Below are 25,069 nucleotides of genomic sequence, written 5' to 3'. Positions count from 1 at the left end.
TGTTCCTGACCTTTTGTTTTCCTTTTTTCACCTCATACTAACTTTTTTACCAAACTTGTCATCGGGTTGTATTCAACGACACGATCGTGTAATATTAAACAATATGCTGTAGTTTTAGCTGCGATTGTACTTTTCGATTCAAACTCTAATCTTATATCCACTGGTCCTGATTTTATGGATTCGTTTTGTCTGGAACAATCGATTACAATTAACGGAGCATGTGTTACAAATTCACTATATGTGAATAGGGGTTCGCCCTTTTTAAAATAGTAGTTTTCTTGAAATTTTACATACATTTCATAAAGAATCGCTAGCTGATTCTTGGACTGATCAAGGTTCATATCGTCATACGGGTAACACTCTGAATTCAAATAAAGTTTTACATTTGAAACGTCACATATATCAAATTCGCTGACATTTTTTTTGATATTGTTTGATCTGTCCGTTTGAAATGCTAATACAACATATCGTGGTTTTTCCAACTGAGTTGATGTTTTTACATTCCATGTCTGTCTATTTGATTGTGGTAATAAAGGATATTCATAAAGCTCCCATGTTCTAAAATTGATGAAAATTGATTGATTTTTTTCAATAACTTTGAGTAAAGATAGTTTTTCTTGATCTGATGGGAATACGTAGGGAACTCTCCATTGAATTTTCTTGATGTTAATGTCCATCGTTGGCTCGATACTTGTACTTGTACCTGCAGCTCCTGTTTCAGTCTTAACCTCACCAAGCATAGCATTTAGGTCAGTTCTTGATCTTATAAGTATAAGTTCCTGTTTAACGTTTAATATAATTTTATTATAATCCTCAGCGAACCCAATTAAAATCTTAAGAGGAATGCAGACATTAAAATAGAAAGTACCTTTATTTGTACTGTCTTCTTTGAGAGTCAATAAACTACCTTTTTCACTCGTCCAGCCTGCATTAGTTAACATTTTAATGTCACTATCATTAAAAGACAGATAACCTTTCATTGTACTTGTAATTCCAACGTTTTTCACCCTATCTATTTCAACTCCACCGATTTCGTATCGTATTTCATCAAATAAATAAGCATATCCGTTATTAATGAATTTTGTATTTGTTGATTTAACCACCCCCTCGATGTAGAGAGTACTGTTGCAGGGATACGTATAGATATCTTGATGTTGGATTGGTATTCTAATTTCATCATTATTGTTGAATGAAGAATTAGCATATGGTTGATGTGCGTGTACTTCTATTTTATTTATCGATTCGTCAAAGTAAATTTGCTCTCTTACTTGTAATATACTACCAGCCATGTTTAATTTTTAAGCCTAATGATACTAAAAAGTCTCTATTACTCTTAGAAAGAGAACCTCTCTTCACGGTGTCCGGTGTAGAAATGTTCACGGTTTTCAAATACGGTATGTTCTTAACTGGGGTGAAGATCATAGGCATGATTACAAACGTTTAAGATGTAATGTTACTGTGATGGTTTCTTCACGGAAATTGATAGGTTTACCATTTTGATCAGTTATTTTAAGGGATATGTTATCAATCGTCCTTGTGTTGATTGGAAGATAGATTATATTGGCGGGAGTTTCAACTATTTTAAATCCTGGTGGAACAGTGGGAAAGAATGTATGTATCACATGACTTGGATTACTATTTACAAACGAAGACGTAATTATATTACACTCCACGTTTATAGTATTGACTTTTAAGACGTTTACCGTTCCATCCGACACATGAGTGAAAAACTTGTTTAATTTTCTATTTTTGAAACCTAATAAAGGACCTATTGAGTCTGAAGGAGTGAAGTCGATGTCTTTGGAACACTTTATCTCACTTTTTAACGTATTATTGTTTGGTTGAATTGTTATCAGTACATCATGATTAATGGGATACGCATTTTTGTATGATAAGCTAGTATCGATGTCAGTTTCTGTTTCACCTCTCTTATCTCCAAGAACCTTTCGTAAATACTTTTGCAAATCTTTAACTTCATATGATCCAGTAGGTATTTCTATACCCACCTCTTCATTTTTATCGGTAAGATAATAAAACATATTACACCCTTCCTCAACATTTGGAATTGAATTAAATGTTTCAAAATTGATGAACCCTAACACGTAATCTCGATCATTTTCTAGTTCAATTTTGGGGAATATTTCACAGCTTAAGAGTGAACTATTTCCCGAAATTACAAATAGGTGAGACATGTTGCTTGTACGATGGTCAAATAATGACTGAGATAGTTATTGGAGAATATTTTAATTACAATCAGACAGAAATTTCAAACACAACTGTCCACATATTTCAGTGTTAAAATTTTGATCCCTAACATAGTTATACAAAATAATACAGTTTTTTAAATAATGTATAACTTCCATTGGTGGTTTGAGGTTCCCAAAACTGTCGTAATACTTTGCATGTGATCCATCTTTACGTAAAGCGACCCAATGAGTCCCGGGCCCATCATCATCGTCTAAGTTTATGATTATCGCTTCTTTATTCCATGGATGCAAAGGCAGTTTATCCTTAGAGAATACTCCTCTAAAGTAAGGTATTTTCAATCGTTTAGCATACCTTTCCAAATCCAGATTGGTTAGTGCGTTTGATCTAAAAAAATACCCATCCCTTGTTTGTATGGTCTCAAATACAATCCTTTTCCTGTTTTAATCTTAACGTCACTTACATTTTCCTTTCTTGCTCTGTTAACTTCGTTTATGGCTTTATACACTGAGGTAGCTCCGCCGGCCAGACTTCCGATGGCAGACAGTCCGGCAAATAATGGCAACAGGAACGGTAACGCTCCTCCAGATTTGGGTATGGGTATGATTCTAGGTTTTTTTATTTGATCCTTTTTACCACCCCTCATCGCATTTCTTGCAGCTTTCAACGCTGCAGGAACCAATACCTTAAGTTCTTTGCTTTTACTCTTTTTAAGTTCGTTTTTAGCCGCCAGTATAGCATCCTTGAGGTGTTTCTTCTGTGTATTTCCATTCTTACTGTCATGTTTCGGACTCCTTTTCTGCCTTTTCTTTGTAACACTTTCTGACTTCGATTTCTTCATACCAGCACCGAGTTTAAGTTTTGCTTTCATAGCGTTCGTTACTAAAAAAGCGTTTACCTTTTCACCGAGTTTAGCGTCCGGAGCCGATACTCTCGTCCACGCCCTATCGGCCAGCAGCCTGTCAGCTTTGTGTCTACTCGTTAAATCCTTGTTCTGAGCGTATGCTATATCGTGTTCCTTGCAGTAACTATCAAGTGGATTGATCCCTTTGTCGCCCCTTGCCAGACGTTTCTCCAATTTAGTACCAGCCCCACAAAATTGGTATCCACCCAACAGATGTGCCTCAAAAGGTAGGTTATCAATAAGCTTATTAATTAGACCTCCACCTCGTTTGAAGCTCAGAACCATACTGATGACCAGTCCTACTTGCTATTCAACTTACCTACCCTATCCCAAAAGTCGTCTTTATCATCATCTTCTGTTGATTTACTTTCTTTCAAGGTTTTTATTTCAGACCTAAGATAAGCTAAGTCATTTATCATTGCACTCATGACATCTGATATGGGCTTACCTTCTCTATTTCGGGACCTTGCAGTCAACGAAGAAGCTGGATAAAAAACCTTAAGCTTTTCATCAATACGTGACATATCAGAGTTTATCCTGTTTTTGAAAGCATCTAATTGTTTACGAGTCACAGGTGAATTTTCATTCTCGCTCGCTTTGACAACCAATTGAATATTATACTTTTTTAAATCTATGACACCATTCATATCAGGTTTAATATAATCCTTTATCATTTCCCTCAGTACCACTTCAACTAAAGTTGTATTGTTGCTTCGTACTGTTTCATCTACATATTCTTTGTTTGCAACATCATGTCTTTCAATTGGCTTTTTGACATTTGTTATTATTGAATTATTGATATTTACTTCACTTTTGTCATCAATGTATAAATACTTCTGCATGAGTGTTCTTGCCTGACCTAAAGTAATGGGAGAATAATTATTTATGGCTTCATTTATATTAATTATAAACTTTTTAAAGTTTAATTCTCCTTTTTCTGGTTTAATGAAGGATTCCACCGTCTTGCTAATTATTTGATTTACCCTAACTAATTCTTTATCTAGATAAAGTTTATTTATTGCATCAGAGTCATCGGTTGGATCTTTTTCAATTTTAAAAAAGCTCAATCGTTTATTCTTCATATTAATTTCATCATTGATACCAAAAGTCACACATTTTAAATTAATCTGTGAATTAACATAATTTTCGATGTATTGTTTAGAAACTACATCCGTTAACTCGGTAGGATCTCCAATATTGTTAATTCTCATTCTTTTAGCATTAAAATTGCCATTTTCATACATTAAAGTATTGCTTTTGAAATAATCGAGAGATATTGCATCTTTTCCATCTACAGGGTTTGATATATTTTTAATATTATGATTTTCGCAATCAATAATAAATTTCTTTCTATCAAACTTAATAGTATCTCGTAGTTCTTTGTCCATACTATTTTGAAAGTACCTCTTATTAACAACATCCATGTCTGATTCAGGATCATTGACATTAACAATTTTTCTCTTTCTTAAATTAACTTGTTTATCCTCTAACAATAGACATTTTGATGAAATATAATTTAAAGTAACGGCATCACTAGAATCGACAGCTTCCCCTACGTTTGTTAACCTTTTGTTTTCAATATTAAAATTTTGTTTATCAGTTAGCTTGAAACCTATTCCTGAAGGTCCTACTACAACGTTTTCTTTGGAAGTAAAACCTATATAACCTCCAAACTTGTCGATACTTGGTTTCATCGTCTTGAAAGTCAAACATCAAATGATGCTATTCTCTTATTTTGATTGATATAACTATGTTTTTATTCATGACGTAATATTTAATTGTGTATAAATATATATTTATATCAGATAAATGAAAGGGAGATAAATTAATCTGAAACAAGGTAGGTAATAAATAACACTGAACACAGATTGTATGTCAAAATAATTTATATTTATTTACAAACATATCAAAATTACAAATATACATAACAAATGTCAAATATAATTGTTACACTTACAAAATTATGAAAAAAAATCTATGTATTAATTTGAAGATTCAATGGTTACAGTAATTAAAAACATAAACAATCAAACTAAATAGATAAGTTAAGTTTACAGTTTTTTTCATTACAGTCATAATACTTTCTATTATTCCACTATTTACATAAATTTACTGTAAAGCTCAAATTACTTGATTTATTTGTAACTAGATAATGTCCCTTCTTACAATGACAGACACATGATTGTCAACAATTATTTCCTCTAATTTACAGTCCGGATCATCGTGATCTTCGGAACCACCGTTTAAGACCCAACACACCCTAGCAACCTTTATTAGGACAAGATCTGCGATGTGACTACAGTAATTAATGCTGAACGGCTCGTTTCCATGATTTATTAGGTTAACCCTGACTACGTCTGTATGGTTGGAGTCAATAGACGCTGGAGAGTCTAAAACTGTCACCCCGAAAGTTTCCGCTTGCCATGCTACCGGTCGAATTTGTCCTTCATAACCTTCAGGTATTCTAATTTTTATACCCGCAGATATGGTTTTTCTTTCTCCAGGATTTAAGGTTATAGTGTAAATACAGGAAGGGAAAAATGCGTGCAGAGGTATAGCAACCCGACCCATGTTCTCGTATTCAGGCATATTAAGGAAGCCCTCGTCAACAGAAAGTTGTTCGTACCTGACCGGTACAGTTTCCAAAAAAACATTATCTGAAAAGTAAAAAACTAAATTAACTTACATACAAATCTAACAAATAATTTGAGCTTAACAAGAATCATTGGTCATTTTAGCTTTTTTTGCAATCAGTTCTTTGTGTAAATCAATTTTCCTTTTTTTATTCTCAATTAGTTTGTAATGGCCATATGCCATGGTATGGATATTATCATTTAATACAAATCTTTTATCATCATGAGACGATAACGCTAGTTTTCGTACTTTCGTTGTGTATACATCATGTTTCCTACTCCTAATTATATTCATTTCTTTGTACTGGTTTTGATTACAAAACAAAGCTCTCTCGTAGTCCTGAAAAGTTATTTCATTTTTAACAACACTTTTCTTTACACCCTTAGCACGTTTCTTACAATCATAATTCTTACTAAGAGTAGTATATAGCTTTGTCCTAAGACCAATGAATTTCTTTAGGGGAACTGATAAAGTTTCATCTTTCATAACACCAAGTCTTTTCTTATTATCGAGAGAGAAACAAGCGTGTGTTATTGGGTACTCACTAGTGTCAAAGTAATGTATATTCTCCTTGATTTGCTCATATACGTCAACTGAGTTTACATTTATAAGGTAACTATCCGTATCTGTATATAATAGTTCTACATTTCCTTGACCAAATACACGAGGAAAAATATCATAAAAATATCTATACATTACGATTTTGCTTAGTTCAAGAATAGCCATACCTACTGCAATGGGTTTGTTAAAATTTACTTTAGTTTTATTTAGATGAACTGCTATCAGTTTTTCTGTAAATATAGTTCTATCACGAAAATTAGGCTTAGCAATAAGCTTATCGAGCCTTTTAAGACGGTGACACACTATCGATCTTTTCCCCGAACAAGACCCCGAACCGAGCAGGGAGAAGGGAGAAGGGAGGTCGAAGGGAGGATGTTCGATAGTGTGTCACGGGTCCGTACACCGATCAAGACGCCGAACAAGACATCAGGCCGAGCAGGGAGACGAGCGCTCTGGAGGCGGTTTTTTGGCGAAAGATCAAAGAAAAGATCGGTCCGATGTACGGTCCGATGTACGATAGTGTGTCACGGTACATTTTTGCCCCGTACATCGTCGCGAGCGCCGCACCGAGCGGCCGCCTGTGCTAGCATTGATAGTTCCGCGCTCTCACTCGCACACACTCTCTATCTCTCTCAAACTTCCTGTTGCCGCGCTCGGTAGAATTCGTCTGGTCTTGGTCATGTTCGGGGAAATGTTCGGAGTAAAATTTTGCTGATATTTATCTCCCTTCTCCCTTCTCCCTGCTCGGTTCGGGGTCTTGATCGGGGAAAAGATCGATAGTGTGTCACCGCCTTTAGTGCTACAAACTATTTCCATATTCATTCTGTTTCTTACGTTTTCCATACATTTGCCATAAACCGAATTGTTCATGAGTTTGAAAAACTCCTTTTCAAACTCATTTTGCGCATTTTTTCTAAATGTTGTGTTTTTTTCGATGTATCCATACAACCACTTAGACTGAACAAATTTCATACCTCTATGGATTTTAACCAAAACCAATCCATGCTCTACGGCCTGTTTTAACGCTTGGCTGTGAATTATGTAATTACGTTTAGGTTCTAAAGTTGTTAACAATTTTGAATGTTTACTACCTGGTGGTACTTTTCTTTGGGCGCAAAATGGTAAGTCGTTGTGTTGTTCATGTAGATGTGCCGGATAATCTAGATCTACCTCAAGTATAAACCCTACTTCATCATTTTCACCAATATCATTAATTTTATTTTTTACTTCATCAATTTCAACAGGGGTTAACCATTTAAAGTCCTTTAACGGTAAACTTTCTCCCATTGCAGCCCCATAAAGGTTATTTATATCTAGGAATAATATAAAGTTTGAATTATCAACTGTCCAGAGTCCCTGATCCATAGGTTTGACACCAGGTTGTGATTCCGAGTCAAGATTTGTTTCTGAAACTAAATACTTATTTGATGCCTCGCAGTAACGTTTAGTGCACATAGAAATACCACCACGAATACCAGCTTCTATGAACATGTACTGTTCATAGCTTGTTAACAAATCGATTTCAACTTTAGTCAATTTAAGACACGCGTCGAACGAAAGGCCAGGAGCTGTGAAATACCAACCTGGGTCCAAACCATAATTGGATTTACAAACTTTTCGGAAATTTTCAAATACATCGCTTAATAGTAACACATCAGTCTTAAGGTAGATATCAGAAAATTCTCCTAAGGTTTGACAGTTAAATTTGTTCCAAACCTCAACAGCCCTATTATAATCTTCTACAGCAACTTCTGACTTATTTAGAGAGCTGTAAAACTGATCAATAGAAGGCAAGCTAGTCTCATTAAATTTTTCCCAGCCATCTATGTATTCGTAGGGAAAACAGCCTTTTTTTGTAACAATATTAAGTTTATCATAACCGAAATAAGAAAGTGTTTCATTGAATTGATTTTTGTCAAGATTTTTGACTAGTTCATCAAGACTTCTAGACATAAATTTGTACGAATCAAGAAAACGAATTTCAAATCTAGCAGCAACTTTCTTTGATAAAGAGATATACCGTTCTTCTGTATTAGGGATTACCTTTATTTCCATTTCATCATAATCGAGACTTTTAATAATAAAATGGAGGTCATAATTTGACATATTGTGCAAGACTACGGGCAAAAAGTGTGGATTTTGATATGACAAGTTACAATTTGAATGACTTGCACCTCTAAATTTCCCTGTATTAGGGTCGTGATCTCTAACCCTTAAATTATCGGCAGTAAACTGTTCTTCACATATGTGACAGCAAGATGAACGTTCAAACATGTCCACTTCTTCATCCGTTAACTCCATAGGCAACTTATTTTTGTACGTCTCGTACACTTTAAGAGCTTCATCTCTGATCTTTTGGCAAAATACCTTCACAGCATTTTCTCCGCGAAAAAGGACTGGTTCTGATTTTTCACCATTACTTGAAACAACATAATAACAAAAACTTGATGGGTAGTGCTTTTGATAGTCAACAGTTGAAGAGGTAGATTGATTTTGCGTAGCATGTTTAGTTTTGCAGGTGTGGGAGTTCTTACAATTCGGTCTTTTACAGTTCAAACAGCATTGATTCAAATTTTTACAGTTGACTCGGAAACAGTTAATACAACATTCATTGGGATTTTTACAGGTAAAAGAATTGCAATTATTACATGGACTTTTTTGTATTAATATACTTTCAAAATCAGCATATACAATGTACGGGACTTGTTGTTGGTGTTTGAAATTTTTAAATTTAAGTTTACAATTATCTTCATTAGGCATTTCTACAGCAACAGGTTCATGATTGTTACATAGCTGTTTATGTACATCGAAGGTAGGTTTATCATTAAAATGGATTAAACATGATTTACAAACAAATTTTCTTCCGTTGTGGTTAGAGGTTTGCGCGCTTACTAATTTATCAAAGTTTTTAATCCACACATAGTGAGATGTTGTTTCATTTTTCAATAGTAATAAATCACGGTGATCATCTTTTTCTTGTTTTGTTACTTTAATAGGATATACAATATATTCCTCACTATTGTGTTTCTTTTCTATTCCAAATATATTTATAGACATATTGTTTATCTGTTCAAATTTAGGTATTGACTTAAGTTTTACAGGATAGTTAATACAGTCCCAGTCATACGCTGCATTCATTTCTGCATTATCAATATAATTGCGGACTCTTTGTGGATTACGAGGTACATTTTTCGCCCATATACTATACTTGAAGCAATAATCATCCTGATTCTTTACATTTACAACAGCTTTCTTGTTTGCAATGAAAGCTGGTAAGGATATATGTTTACATCCTCTTAATGGATAGTATTTATTAATTCTTAGTTCCAGCCCTATAATACTCTTTAGACTCCATCCTGAACCTTTACCTTGGTGTTCTGATTGTTCTGTTAAAAGTTTATCAAAAGCGTTTTTACAATACGTGTTTAGATCTGTACCTAGTAGTATGGGCTCGTTTGCAGTCTTAAATGACAGTTCTTTGATTTCATCTTCTTCTCCTTCAGTTCTTGCATAGATACATTTTAAAATAATATTACATTTCAGAGTTTTCGACTTAAGAAGGTGTTCTTGAATTTTTGAAATAATCAAAGGTTTCGTGTGATATTTTAAAAAATTACCTATATCGATGTATCCTTCACCATTTGTTAAGTAATAGGTTTTAAGCCTACATTTTGCAGCAGACTCGGTCTCAATAATTGGCAAATAGCCCAATGTATTTTTTAAATGAGTGTTACTTGCAGGGTGATTGTCAGATTCTCTGTACCACGTATTACATGGTTTACAAAATTTGAGTTTAATCGTTGCAAGATAGTTTTGCATCGTTAACAGATTACAATAGAATAGTAATTTATATTTGACAATGATATGGAGTATTTCTTATTCAAATTATAAAATGTATTTTTCTATAATTGGCTAGTCCCTACGATGAATTGTACTATAGTAATTGATGGTTTTTCACTATCTCTTACTATTGATGATCTTCGAGCGCAGCTCAGCCAGGCGTCTGGTTTGAGCCAACGTGAGGTCTGCCGTCGCGGAGATTATTGTCACTGCCCCAGCATACTCCCCAAACCTGGCCTGGAGCGATGTGAGCTTCACACAATACGGCAGCCGTACTCTGTATGTTTGGTCATCCCTCCGTTCAAACTTAAACAAACATGTAAAATAAAATTAATTTATAATATTTTTTAAACGTGTGTTAAAATAAATTAAGTGCTGTTATCTTCTGTACCTTATCTAGAAATATATCAAAGTTTAGTTATAGGTTTAGTCATAAGTTTAATTTATAGGTAAAAAAATAATTAATCAACCTAAACATTAATTAACAAAGAAAATAATGATGAACATGAAACGATAAATTAAAGCCTTCTTGTTCCATACAATGACAATTTAGTTTTTTGGGCAATCATTTTTGAAATAATCATAATTCAAAATGTAGATATAAAAATAGAAATTGACATTGATAATTTAATTCATAAGTATGATTATTTAATTTAGGGTATTATTACTTGCAAATAAGTTTAATATACAGTGTATTTATCAGATAGTGATATAACATATCATCACTATTGAATCTTAGGTGAATTTGGTTGAAAACATTTTAAAGATATAAAGTATAACGTTTATAAATCTAAAGTTTTTTATCAATAATATTTTTATTTTTTTCCTACCTGAACATTAGGTTGAGGGAACACTGCCTTCAAGATAATGTAGAGATCTTCAAGACTCTCCAGGCCTGATCCCTCGACGATGGAAACGTCCCAGGTGGAGGGTGTGGTCAGCGCGTTGGAGGAAGACATGATGATAATGATTTTGTGTGCGCGAATTATATATCTATATATATACTGATAAGATATGACGTCTTTGACCTTAACCTCCACACGTGGTATTTACGTTATCAGTCGGAAGTCATTAAACACACACGCTGCAACGCTGCACTTTGTAATGGTTACGCAAATTATTATGTTTTGATAAACTAATGCTGCATCCATGATAATCCCTATCAAGAGTTTTTGCACGCCACGATAAGCCTTGCATCATCAAGGATAATTATCAGCTCAGCGCTAAATATTTATTTAAATATACAAACAGTAGTTTTATGATATAAATGAATTTCAGATATAAATGAATTTCAGATATAAATGTACAAATATCCTTATTAAACAAATTGTTTTCATGGTAAACAACGTCATCGTTAAATGACATGCCATAAAAGCGCTTTTAAGTCCACCATAAGTGTTTTTAAATTAATTTATTAAGATATTATTATTTATCCATTATTTCTTACATAAGGCTAACAATTTAACATTCTATTTACTCCACACATTTGGAAAACTATCTACACTCAACACTAAATGGCAGAAGCGAGAAGCGTTTGTCAGTCAAACGTTACCACCTTAAAAATCGAGTTTTAAATAAAAATATTTATAATACATCTTGTCGTACGCCCGACATCAGGTAACAAACACCCTTCCAAACCGACACACCTCCGACACCTTTCCCGTGTGCCAGCCTCCGCGGTGCCAGCTCTCTCAGCCGTCCACCCCGACACGCCGACGAAAACTTCCGACACCGTGTGCCAGCTCTCTCACCGTGCCAGCTCTCTCACCCATGTACGTTCTCCCCGTGCCAGTTCTCTCAGCCGTTTAATAACACGGTGGTGCTAGCTCTCTCATTTTTACCCTACTTACAGACTAAAGAATGATGAAGGTCTAGGTATTAGAGACTCTCGAGAAAAGTGGATTTAAATTTTTTGACTAGAGACTAAAGTTATAGTTTCTTACGACTAAAGAATGTTTAAGGCAGATTCTAGGGATTAGATGACACTATAGTTGCGACTATTGATTCGATATTCTACTAGAGAAAAAAAGTACTAAAAGGCTTGAGAATGTTGAAGGCAGAGGCTAGAGATTAGAGCTTCTAGACAGAGGCTAGATATTTTAACCTAGAGAACAAGATTTAATAGACGGATTTGGATACAGAGGCTAAAAATTAGAGAAACTAGATAGAGGCCAGAGACTAAATAATGTTGAAGGTAGAGGAAAGCAAATTAGAGATTCTAGGCAGAGGCAAGGGATTTAGAGATACTAGGCAGAGGCAAGGGAGTTAGAGATTCTAGGCAGAGGCTAGGGATTTAGAGAGGCTAGATACTAGAGACTAGAGACTGGAGACAGAGGCTCGGCGCGGGTGGAGCGACTGAAACACCTGGAGGCCAAAGATAGCCTGAAGCAAACAATACAGACTTAGCTCGGCCTGACTGACGAGCGCGCATAACTATACCATAGGAGCGAGTGTGTATATTACAGTAGAAGGGGGGGGGGGGGTTTACTCTACACAGACCAACAGTTTTTTCATTTTTTTTATTCCAGGAAGTGAGAGTCTGAAATATTTATAATGGACCAATTTTAAAACCGGTTTACTTTTGAAGCAGTACTTTTGCACATACTGTATGCTTAAATAATTTGTCAAGTAATATAATCTAACGCTTTAGAACTCGGTGAGTTTATGACGAAGAGGATGTTACACCATAAGAAATAGGTAGACAACTTATCTCTGGTCATCCCTAGAACTCCCTTAAGTGTTTCATTTCAAACAGGCAGTTGTTTAGTGTTTATTAATAATCTTAATCAATTATTTTGATTATGTTGTTGTTGTTCACCGTTTAACAACGTCGAATAATTAAATATTTAAAAACGTCAATGTGTAATTTGAATAAACAATCTCTTGACACAAATAACGCCAGACCCCTGTTCAGTAATTAATGACTCGGATAATTAGTGACACAAAGAAGATCCAAACAACCTTCGTAGCACTCTCCAACCGTCTCTGTGAAGTTTACTATTGATGTTGAAAATACTGATTGAAGCGATCAGAGTAAAACTAGTTACATCAATAACAGGTAGGAAAACTAACATTTATCGTGTAACAGGAATATACAACATTAGCATTGATATCTTTGTATAATCTGAATAAGAGCAATAAAAAAGACAGGAGGAATAAACCGGTTGTTAATTACTTGGTTGGGTAATATTGTTTTTCTCGAACTCCTTATTTCCTGAGAGAGTGTTTTGTATGGCGGTTGGAGCACAATCTTGGAGGTTTCGATTCGAATCTCGCTAGTCACAATGGCTTTTACCATGTTATAATGCCGAACCTGTTTGTTATGAGCGCAACATATAAGTTTTGGGTCCTACTTCATAATAAAAGGAAGGGTATCTTACAAGAATCAAGTTTTTTTAACGTCGTAGCCGTAAAAATTATTAGTTTTTTGCAGTCGTACGTACAGTAGGCTTGCCTACTTTTTTATATGACAAAGTCTTTACTAGTAATTTGGCAATAAAAACTAACTACAGTATAACATTTGAACCCCGTGCCTAAAAAAATAGTTCAACAACAAAACGAAAAAGCAACAGTGTCTAGACTCAGTGTAGTGATATCTACTTTTCTCCGTGTAAAAACTGTAGAGATAATAGGTTTGGGTTGCTCAGCTAAAGAATGTGATGACTAACACCTAACACGAAACACCTGTCAACATAGGAGTGTCATACTCTACACTCTACAGGCCTGAAACGTTTCTGTTCATACCGCCTGTGTTTTGTTGCTTCACGTTGAACAGGTTTAAAAACCATTGAATGGCCATGGTGACTTGTATATGATTAAAAATCTCTAATTTAGAAACAGATCTCATCGCCAGGCCTAGTTGTTTACTTGATAGTTGGACCTAAAGCTTAAACCTCTTCCCGGCTTAAACACATACATTGGTAAAACTTTGTGATAAGCAGGATTTGAACCCGAACATGTATTACAGAAGACCCGTTTCTAACAACTTACCAGTACCTATACGTTGTTTTATTGTACATTTTGTACATATCAAATTTACAATTGACAATAATTTTTATGGTTTCTTTGTATAAATGAAGGTTTAAACAAAGTTACTGTTGCAGTAGACCTCCATAACAAGACTCTCACGAGGATAAAATAAGACTTGTTATCAAGGTTGACTTCATATCAAGGTTCGCAATAACATGTGGTTAGGGGTAAATTAAGTTTGAAGGGATCTGAAAATGACACTTGTTGTCAAGAGGGACTTGTTATCGAGGTTCCATGTTTTATATTTTACTAGTAAATTATAGGCTACCAACTATATAAGTTACGATTTGGCATAAGGGGATTGCACCTTGAACTAACTGTGCAATTTTGTTTAATTGTGCGCAAATTAAAATAGTTTTAACTAAGTCTGTTTGAAAACAAATAACACTTGGATTTCATTTTTAATATTAAACACCAAATTGACGATCTATCTTTAAGGTTGTTCTACTGTACCCTATACAGTATATACTATATATTGGGAATATGTTTACGAAAAATGCTAGTTCCTAGGACTGTATTAACTCATATTTTGAAAATGTCACACCTCGTATAAATTGCTTACACGTTAAGCTAGATATAAACTGCCAACGCTCGTATTGAGTTACAAGTTCCTCAAACAGTAGAGGAAAACACAAAGGTTATTCTTGGCCTTTCAATTTCATTCTCTGGTAAACACAGCAGTGTTTATTACCTGTGCAGCCACTGCACGTTGTTTACCAAACATAGCGCAAGTCCTAAACAACCAACCTGGCAAATATACGAACAGGGGGTGAGAAAATATTGTGCCTGCTCGTCGGGTAAAATAAGCAGTCAATACCATCTGGGAAATGGAAAAGAAACACTGACCGACTTTGGTGAATCTCCTGCACTGAATAATATTTGAAGGTCGGGTTTGAAAATTGTAACAATCGAACAATGAATTTCATCTTCAACAATAAACAAACACTGCTGTCTTTAATAAAAAATAAGATAAAAATATGTTATGATGTAAAATGTGTACCTACTAAGTTTCATATAGTTTGTTTGAACGAAGGTTTGTGGATCGATCTAAAAAGCAGTTTGGGATACACACACCAACTTTTTAACCGCGATCCTCTGGCTTACTCAAATACTTTGTCCTTTGTAATTCCTTTCCCCATTAACTATCATAGTACGGTAATAAAAGGACAAACATCCCTTCAATTGAATTGTAACATTCTCTGCAAAAACCCATTCTACTTAGTTATCTTTGAGTAAAATACCTGCAGCTGGTTAATATTAGCCTAGACGCGTGGTATCTTCGCTTTGCTGGGCCAATCCAAAGTAAATGCGAAAAACGAACTTTCCCAGAGCCCGTATTATTGTTTTTATCCTGATACTATGATAGGGCTATTTCTAACAATTAGCCTAAGAGGGAATCGGAGGAGCCGCTCTTGAAATCATTGCTTGCGCAAACGTCACTTTTAGTATAGGATATACACAATTTTACCTTATCGATTGCAAAGGGTACATCAGTGCAGTTGTATGATGGTCTGATGTTTGTACAGGCGGTACATAATATCTAGGCTATTATTTTTTTAATCATTCATCTTTAAACAGCAACAAAATGTCTTGTTTTGTAAACTAATCAGTGCCTTTGTATATGGAAAACAATTTGCTCAGTGTAGATACACAAAAGAATAGTGCAAAGATAACCTGTGATAAAAACAAATATTTCATAGTGTTTCATTAAACACAATCTAAAAAAAATTGTTGCATCGCAGCACGTCAATTTTTAAAATTGTCATTAATTTTCCATCGTCCCTATGGGCATCCCCTTTAGGCGGATGACAATTATTGGCCAAAACTTGACATGGTTTGGAAGCCAACAACTAAATTTGAGCAAGTTTTTTTTTATATTTAAGCCCACAACTTATTTCACTCTCCTGCTATTTTCCTCAAACATTTGTAAGAATGAGACAATATTACTAACAACAAAAACATATGTCTTTTTACATGAGGGTTTCATTCATAATAACTTATTTTTTCGCTGAGTACTTGACCCTGCACCTGAAGAAGAGAAATCGAGTGATTTAACCAGACATGCCTCGTAATCGTCTACTATAAAAATAAATGTACTTAACAAAAATTCACTTAAGTATGCCCAGGCCAACACATTTTTCCCGAGAATGTCACAAGTGCGAAATGTCACAGATTGCGGTGTGGGAAGAGTTTGAATGAAGAAGAGCGGAGAAGAAGAATGCGCAATGACAGAAAGCGCGGGTCACGCTGTGATTATACAGGTAGAAAGTGGCGCGAAGGTCGTCAGCGCACGCGCTATCAGCTGTTGTATGCGCAAACCCAGTGATGCAACATGACAGACAAGTCAGTAATTAGACGGTGTTGGCAGTTGGCACCACTGCTGCCTATTTCTTAGTATCGATCAATTGTGGCTGTGTAGAAAAAGTAGAGATTGGAAAATCCTCACTATGACTATGATTTACGTGTTTAAAATAGAACGTGTGTAAAGTTGTAGTTTCCGTAGATTGAAATGGAAAATAATCTTAGGGTAAAACCATTACTTATCCATCCTCTCTTAATTTCCAGGTTTACATAATAGCTATCAAAATAAATTTTTCTTCATGGATTAATATTTTTACTGTTGTTTAAGGCTGTTTATTGTTAAATAATATTCTAGTATAAAATATGAATATATAGCATTAAGAGCTCCTGATACGTATTTAAGTATAGATGTACACATTATTTATAAACAGTGTGCACATGTTTTTTGACCTATGGACAGTAACCAAAACATATTTCCTGCTGGTAAGAGCTCTTCCCTCGAGCACGGACTTGCAGTCCATTCGGGGGAATACTGTTCCTACCACTAATAATGTATTCCTGTATATTTCTAAAGCTGAATAAAGTGATTTTTGATTTCATTTGATTTTGACAATAGTTCATCCCACTCAGGGTGATACTATTAAAATCTTTTAACTTTATTTAATGAGTAAAAAATGAGTGTAAAGCAATAAAATGACTTCGCATTCCCTGCCACTCTTGCAAGTATGAAGTAGGCGTATACTACTACTAAATAGGCATTGTGCGATGCATGCAGCCCATATCTTATTTTACACCATGTTGCTGTAGTTCATGCGTTGCAGCAGTGCAGTATACGTATGTTTAATTCGCTGATGCTGCCGAAAATAAGATATGTACTGTGCCGCCATCGCTCCGTACAATGTCAACCGTTATAAGGACGACTCTCAAAGAAATATTGAAGTGTGCATGTGGATTTTAACCAAAATATTCAGGGAATAGGCCTACACAAACAGTATTTTGTCATCAAATGGGCTCACGTGTTAAGTTTACAGCTTTTAAAAATCTTAAATTAATTTCGTATCATTATCAACAGCGTCAGTTTAGGATTATACAGGGCTCATTTGAAAAAAAAGGTTAACGGAGGAGGTGGTTTGAAGACTTTTCCCAAAATTATTAAGAAGGGAACAAAGTAAAAAAAAATATATTTACACCTAATTTTCAGAACTTTAATCCTAACCCAAACAAGAGATATAGGCTAGCTAGTAGGCTATACACAATTATATCAGCTTATCTTAGTCAAAACTTGCACCCAAATAATGTGGGTTGATTGAGATAGGGCAGGCCACGTGCTTCCTTCCGAATAAACGGCACCAGAGTTTTAACCAATCCGATACCAAAACGAAGCTGCCCAAATTTATGAATATGAATACATATTTCCATATAAGTTATGTGTTTATTTATTAACGTTCAACACCATTTCATCTCATTGCATAGCACAAACACGGCGGAGCTTACTAGGATCATACATAACTGAAAATAATATTAACGAGCAAAACAATGATCAAGAATAAATGTAGGGCATATAAACTAACTTTACAAGAATTGAATAAAAAAATGTAAATAAAAATATCTGGAATTCCATAAATTGATCGGTTTACAGTGATTACATTTATAAATTCTGTCAACATGCAAGCAACAACATTTTAAAAAGGTACAACATACGTCTGTAAACATTACTAGCAACGTAGCACCCAACTAATATTTTATTAGAGCCTACATAGATACTATTGTGTAATGCTGGCTAAAAAAATGACACATGCTTTGAAAGATTTTATATTTCAATATTTCCTAGGGCAATAAACTAATCGATTCCCCAACCAATAGCGTGCGGCCAAATCTCTTAAAGTTAGACAAAGTCACTCTGTCCAAAGTCGCAACAATTTAATTTTAATAGTCTCACATCGAATGTTCAGTTTACGATAAATTATTTTGATAACCTATTCCTTTAAACAGTCTTGACTATAAATTTTACGAACTATACATTTCGTATTTACTCGACAGTTATAATTGAGTTGAGTAGAATCATAAACTAAATGCCAAGTATGTTTTAACTATAGTAGAACGAATGCTACGCTAAGTTCTCAAAACTGGGAGGTTTTCTCTAAACTCGCCAAAAGGAATTAAAAGACCGGTCGACATTACCAAAACGCACTCGAATATAGTTTGTGATTAGTTGCAGTTAGAGAGGTCTGAATAGTACATAGTCTAGATCTAGATCGTTTTTGTCTTATGTACTAGGTACTAGCCTATACCATTGACTATTGGATACAGAATCCTATACCTAAACAGATAATAAAAACAACACGTGGAAGAGGCACGAGCTTGAATTAGCCTAGGGTAGACATAACCAAGTTTCATCTTTGCAAACACGTTTTTAATCGTCTTAAGTTCAAGTTAGGCTAGTTAACTTTTATTTTATCATGACACAACCTACCCGGCAAAGCTGGTCTTGGTGAAGAGGAAGGTAATCAGGTAATAGTCGAAAACAAAACCTCTTAATTGTACAGTATATCCAAATCAACCCTACCTTGTCCAGGAGGGTCGGACACAGGGGTAGTAGATGTTGCAGGCCAATAGGTGGAGGACAACGCCGAACTATCCAGCCAATTGTTGAACCCTGGGCCATAGTAGGCGGACCAATTGCTAGAGGTGCTGGAGGGTAGATGGTAAGGTGCGGCTCTATGGCTGCTCTTCATCTTTGCATATCCCGGGACGCCCGTGGTGGTGGAGGACACTTCACAAGACACAGAACTGACGAGGGAAATGGCGATGCTACACACACAGCGACCAGCGACTGTCGTGGACTAGACGAAGACTGATCACTGGTCACTGATGGACTGGCGCGCTCCCGCAATCGCAATGGCAGTGGTCTATGCACGCGCACGCGCAGACAGCCACTGCCTTATCAGCTGACTCGTCTGCTTCAGCTTAGTCATTGTTGTAGAAATCTGTTTTGTTTGGTTAGTTTGATAGTATTGTGGATTACTAATTGTGTATTATTAGGATATTTAGGTTTAGTTGGACAAACATTGGCGTGAAACGTAGAGAGGGTGTACTGGACTCTTAAAGTTCCTCTGGGTATTTCTATTTTTAGCTTTTTGGATTGATGAAATTGAAATATACCTATTCATTCTGAATTTGAGTGAAGGAATAAAAAAAAAATTACTAGCCGTCCGCTGATTGTTATTAAATGAATTGGAGTTGCCAAAAATATAGTCTTCGATTCTGCTTCTGCCTTGCGAATTATACGAGAGTTTTGAGCAACAATGAATTTAATAGTCGCACATTAAGCGCAACAACTTTCATTTTCTAATGCTTTAGTAGGCACCACAAACCGATCTGAGTTTTGTTTTGTATAGAACCAACGTAGTTTGGACAGCATATAGAACATTACAGACGTAAGCTAAACACAATAACTATTTTTAAAATTATAGTTTCATTTTAACGTGTTTTTAATTATTTTTTAAATTTCTTACACAATTTTCTCACAGAAAATAGGCCAAGCTAATTTTAAAATTTATATATATAGGCCTAAATTAAAACCCAAAAGGTTGGCAACAGCAGGACAAGTAAAAGGAAACTACCTTACGGTAAGCATGTATTTAAGATACTGCGAAGTAGCAACATAATATTTATTTATTCATTCATGGCAAAATTTCCATGAATCAATTACATCAATTTGCATCAATTACATGCATATCAAATTTTGGATGATATTAATACTACTGTATATACATGCAATAACGTTTACATTGGGCTAATAGTGCTCAAGTCTTCGCTGATCTATAGTGATGAAAGCTATTAAAGTGAGTATGTTTATTCTACGCGTTATCTAGCAACATTGTAAATTGGAGGGTGAAGGAGGAGTCTGCTAATTAAATGTCGTTGACTTTGAAGTGAGATGTTAGATTTCCACCTTTGAAGCAAAACAAAACACTCGGCCAGTTCCGGAACATTGCTAGTGGCGCGCGCGGTGGCAGAAAGCCAAACTACCGCGCCACAATTCATTACTAATACGCAGGCAAATAAAAGCACACATAATGCGTTTTATTGAGACAAACAATGCACTCATTACACCATTTTACACTTCTGTACTTCTTGAGAAATTAATGGCTGTACTGTATAATGAATAGTTACTAAATTGAATTCAGCATTGTTTAGAAAATAGTGTTACAGTAGCAATATTTTCTGGTTAAAAAATGTACATTTTCAATGATTAAAAAAAGTTGAGCGCTTTAGCTGCACGATATCATAAGGACACTACACTTCTATCCGATTTCTTTTATAACATGAAAGTCCTATTATGTTTAATTATGATTGTGTAGTTAGTAGATTTTCATATGGGTCGACCAGTATATTCGTCTTTAACATGAAATATTTGACTTGTCTACATGAAAATAAAGTGACCACTTTCGGCGCAACTACAAAATCCTGCATTCAAAACATACTCAAACGAACAAAAGCATCAATTAAACTAATAGTAATGTTATATTAATAGCTTATATCATATATTATGTAATTTCTGTCAAGTATATAAATTAAGTAAACTAATTTTGAAAATAGAGTACTTCATTTATTTTTTACATATTTTTGGATCTATTTACATAGTCCGAATTATATCTGAATGTAAAAAAAAATACTTTATATTGTTGCTTTCATAAAAACTGTAAGTCATACTTATCAGATTGAATGAAACTATGACTATTTTGCTTAAAACACAAAGAATAGGAATTTTAGTTAATCAAAAAACGTAATTTTGATATACATAATAACAATGGTATTTTTTGGCATTTTCTGGCGCCTGCAATAGCCCAACGCACACTTACCGTACTCATTTGTACGTAGTAGGTATTCACTGAAGAGCAGGCGTTATGAAATTCCTAATAATTTGGAATAGCGTACTAATATTTTTATGTAAAAATATCTAAATGGATTCAATACATATTTTCCTGCAAAGCAGTGTTACTAAATGAAATCGCTCAAATTTCTATGGTTTAAAATTTAGACTGAAAAATATGAACAATATAAAAAAAAAATAATAAAGAACGGATTTTATGATACGTAGATTAGTGGCTTTGGATTAATATCCAAGAATAGTATCAAACAATATACAAACTCTATAGTTTTATCTAAACAGACGATTTGCGAAAACAATTATTAAATATAATATAGTACAATATTATTGTGAGAATAAATGTATTCTATTATACCAATTAATTTAACTATATCTTCATATTGTTGACATTAGGAACCAGCCGGTCTATTAATTAAAACCCCGTTCCAGCCACGAGGGCCGAGTTCAAATCCTCGTCAAATCAAAAATATTTATAGTAGTTATTATCATTGGTTTTCGGCGTTTAATATTACTACTCCCACTATTACCTTAATATTACTATGCGAAGCCCACCTTAAGCTCCACACAGTAAAAAGTATGCAACTTTCAGGTGAGGTCTTTTGTACAAAGTATTATATTCTCTAAAAGCTATAAGATTATTATTTATTACCGAATTTCCCTATAGGGAAGTAGCTATTACCGTAGGTGGCACGGTTAAGACCCTGACCCGGGACCGATTTACTTTTTAATTTTTGATGTCCCCAGAGGCCAAAAACACCATTCGTTCAAACTTTTATAGGTCCTATAACTCGATAACTTGAGTAATTTTTGTCCAAATTTGATGAAATTTGGTTTATTGGAGCAAGGCAGGACAAACTTGAATGAGTTCACGAACCAGCATGATCGGACCATGGGAATTGGATTTTACTGGGGGTTTCATGAGAAAAATGGTTTTTCTCATTTTTGGTCCTCAAAACACAACACTTCCCAATTTATCTCTAGACCTTTTTAAAGAGATAAAAAAATAATAATTTAGTATATCAACGTTCTTTTGTCCGGGTATTGGTTACGGAGAAAGTTCAAAAAATTGTAAATTTAAAATGCCCATGTTATTCTTAGAGAATATTGTAAAATGTTGTAGTTTGCTTGTTTATGGATATATTTTGATCAAACTTGGCAAATGTATTAATTTTACACTAACCTATTAATAAAAAATAAAAAAAATAAAATACACTTTATTAGTTTCCTTGAAGCAGCAAACTTAGGTACCCATTAAACCTAATGTTTTTTTTTTTAATGGATTTAATTAAAAATTAATTCTGACAAATGGAAATTCGCTTAGTCGTCAGGTTTGCTGTGGCGAGGGTATTTTTTTTTAAATACAGACGACGGTTTACTTAATATAATATATATATATAAAAAAAAACTAAGTATTCACTGGTTCAAAAACACGTCGATTCAAAAAAGGTATCGGGTTTTCGTCCAAACAGAGGTGAGTGGCAATTAAAAGGCGCTTTCACCAAGCTGTTGTTGTTTTTACAATTCCACCACTCGGAAAATAGCCAATTATGTCGTCCATGATTAAGCCCTAACCTGGTTTGCGGGGTAAAAACCATCGGTTTATCTTTATCTGTTATACGAGTATCTTTATTACCTTTTTGTACGCGTCATGGTACAATCTATATAAATAAAATTAGAGTTTTGTCTGTACATTGCTCAGAATCATAAACTTTTAGGTTATTTTTACGTTTTATACATTAGAGAAACCGAAACAAGTCTCATCTAAATTTCTGTCTGTCTTCATGTCTGTTACGACCCAAGAGCCATTTTACGCTGCCTTCTCCTGAAAAACGAGAGTACCTATCAAGTTCCAAATCATTTTAATGTATTCACTGGATTGGCGAGATTGTCTTTAGCCATTAAAATATGGCGTTACCACTTTGTAAATAAAATAACGGACGTTTAAAAACCCAATTTTGTGCGATTTTTTGTAAAGCTTTCTCCCAACGTTTAGCACATATTCTTCTATGAAATAACGAACAGCTGTTCAAATCAAGATTATTTCTTCTAGCTGTCATTGATATGTTTACATTGAATGTTGTTTACCAATACCGCAACCATTTCCGATCACGTCTTGAAAGCAAATCCAAACCAATTAAGATTAAAAACGTTTTTCCTTACATAACGGATTTAATTAATCGTAAGTGCAATAATATGTAGGGTAACAGTAAATGAAAATAGAGATTCTTTGTGTATAAAACTGTTCTTGAGTTTTGATAACCGGGTTAAATAGACCTTGAATCAGTGTTGTATATTGCTGGGAAACTTACATTTTTTAAATGAGCGTTTTCAGTCGAGACTCGGCACACGACTGACGCGCGTCTACTTGTCTATAGTAAAAATAATACCCCCGCCGCAGCAAATCTGCCGACTAAACGAATTTCCATTTGTCTGAATTGATTTTCAGTTAAATATATTTTAATAACATTAGGTTTAACGAGTACCCAGGTTTGCTGCTACAAGGAAACTAATAAAGTGTGTTTTTGAGTAAAATATTGATAGCTTAGTACAATATAAATAAATTTGCCAAGTTTGATCAAAATAGATCCATAAACAAGCAAACTACAACATTTGACAATATTCTCCATAAAAATAACATGGGAATTTAAAATTTAATTTTTTTTAATTTTCTCCATTACTAATAACCGAACAAAAATACTTTTATATACTATACTAAATTATTTGTTTTTTTAAGCTCTTTAAAAAGGTCCAAAGAGAAATCGGGAAATTTTGTGTTTTGAGGGTCAAAAGTGAGAAAACCCAATTTTTACCCCATAAAACCCCCCGTAAAGCCCCGTTCCCATGGTCCGTTTGTGCTGGTTCGCGAACTCATTCAAGTTTATCCCGCTTTACACCTTTAAACCAAATTTCATCAAAATCGGACCAAAATTACTCAAGTTATCGCGTTCACGGATGTATATATATATATATATATATATAAAAATTTGAACGAATGGTGTTTTTGGCCTCTGGGGACATCAAAATGAAAAAGTAAATCGGTCCCGGGTCTAGGTCTTACCGTGCCACCTACGGTATTAGCTACTTCCCTATAAGGAAATTCGCTAAAAGTAGGCCTACTGTGTATTTATGTTTTATTCGTCATGTGTATAAGTGTACAGTTCGTGTATGTGTTTCAAAAACTCCAAGACGCACCTAATGGGGAAGCTCAAGACCTTTAGGACTGATGATGGCGATTTAATTTCGCCGAAATGCATCTCCTGTAATAGGATACATTAGGATCGACCAGCGGACACAGGTAATTTAGCCTTTTATTGATTGTCATACCGATCCGGAACAACAACAAACGACATAAAATGAAGTTATGTATAATAAATAGTTTGGCCAGCATATCTGAAAATATGCAAACCAACTGCTGTTCTTTCTTTAAAGAAGGTTTCAACTAATTACTATAAGATCCCCGTGCGTAGAACGGGCACACAGCTAGTGTTATACTAAATATACGGTACGTCGGTACACAACTAAACATATGAATATTTTTTATAGTTAAAACGTTAAATATGTATGAGTTCACGGATAATGTTTTTGGCCCCTGGGGGACTTCAAAACGAAAAATTAAAGTGATCCCGGGTCTAGGTCTTCCCATGAGATATACGGTGATAGTGTATTCTCTATATGGGAAATTCGTTAAAGCCATTAATGTT

General features: G+C 34.6%; 1 protein-coding gene across 18 annotated transcripts in view; it reads right to left on the bottom strand.

Moving 5' to 3' along the window:
- LOC128986310 (CUGBP Elav-like family member 1) overlaps positions 1-25,069 on the bottom strand; it is a 767,482-nt gene that overhangs the window by 132,566 nt on the left and 609,847 nt on the right. The window contains exon 1 of one of the 18 annotated variants that reach the window (XM_054406628.1): positions 19,041-19,330. The exons of the other annotated variants lie outside the window; for them this stretch is intronic. Within the exon in view, the coding sequence (XP_054262603.1) occupies positions 19,041-19,209 (169 nt within the window). The 5' untranslated portion in view covers positions 19,210-19,330. Of the gene's footprint in view, positions 1-19,040; positions 19,331-25,069 lie in introns of those variants that run through there. 18 annotated transcript variants of the gene reach the window in all.

This window comes from Macrosteles quadrilineatus, unplaced genomic scaffold, assembly GCF_028750875.1.
Source record: "Macrosteles quadrilineatus isolate MER2022 unplaced genomic scaffold, UCM_ALF_1.0 Scaffold_2__2_contigs__length_208266976, whole genome shotgun sequence".
NCBI classification, from domain to species: Eukaryota; Metazoa; Arthropoda; class Insecta; order Hemiptera; family Cicadellidae; genus Macrosteles; species Macrosteles quadrilineatus.
This window is presented reverse-complemented; position numbering and strand designations above follow the sequence as displayed.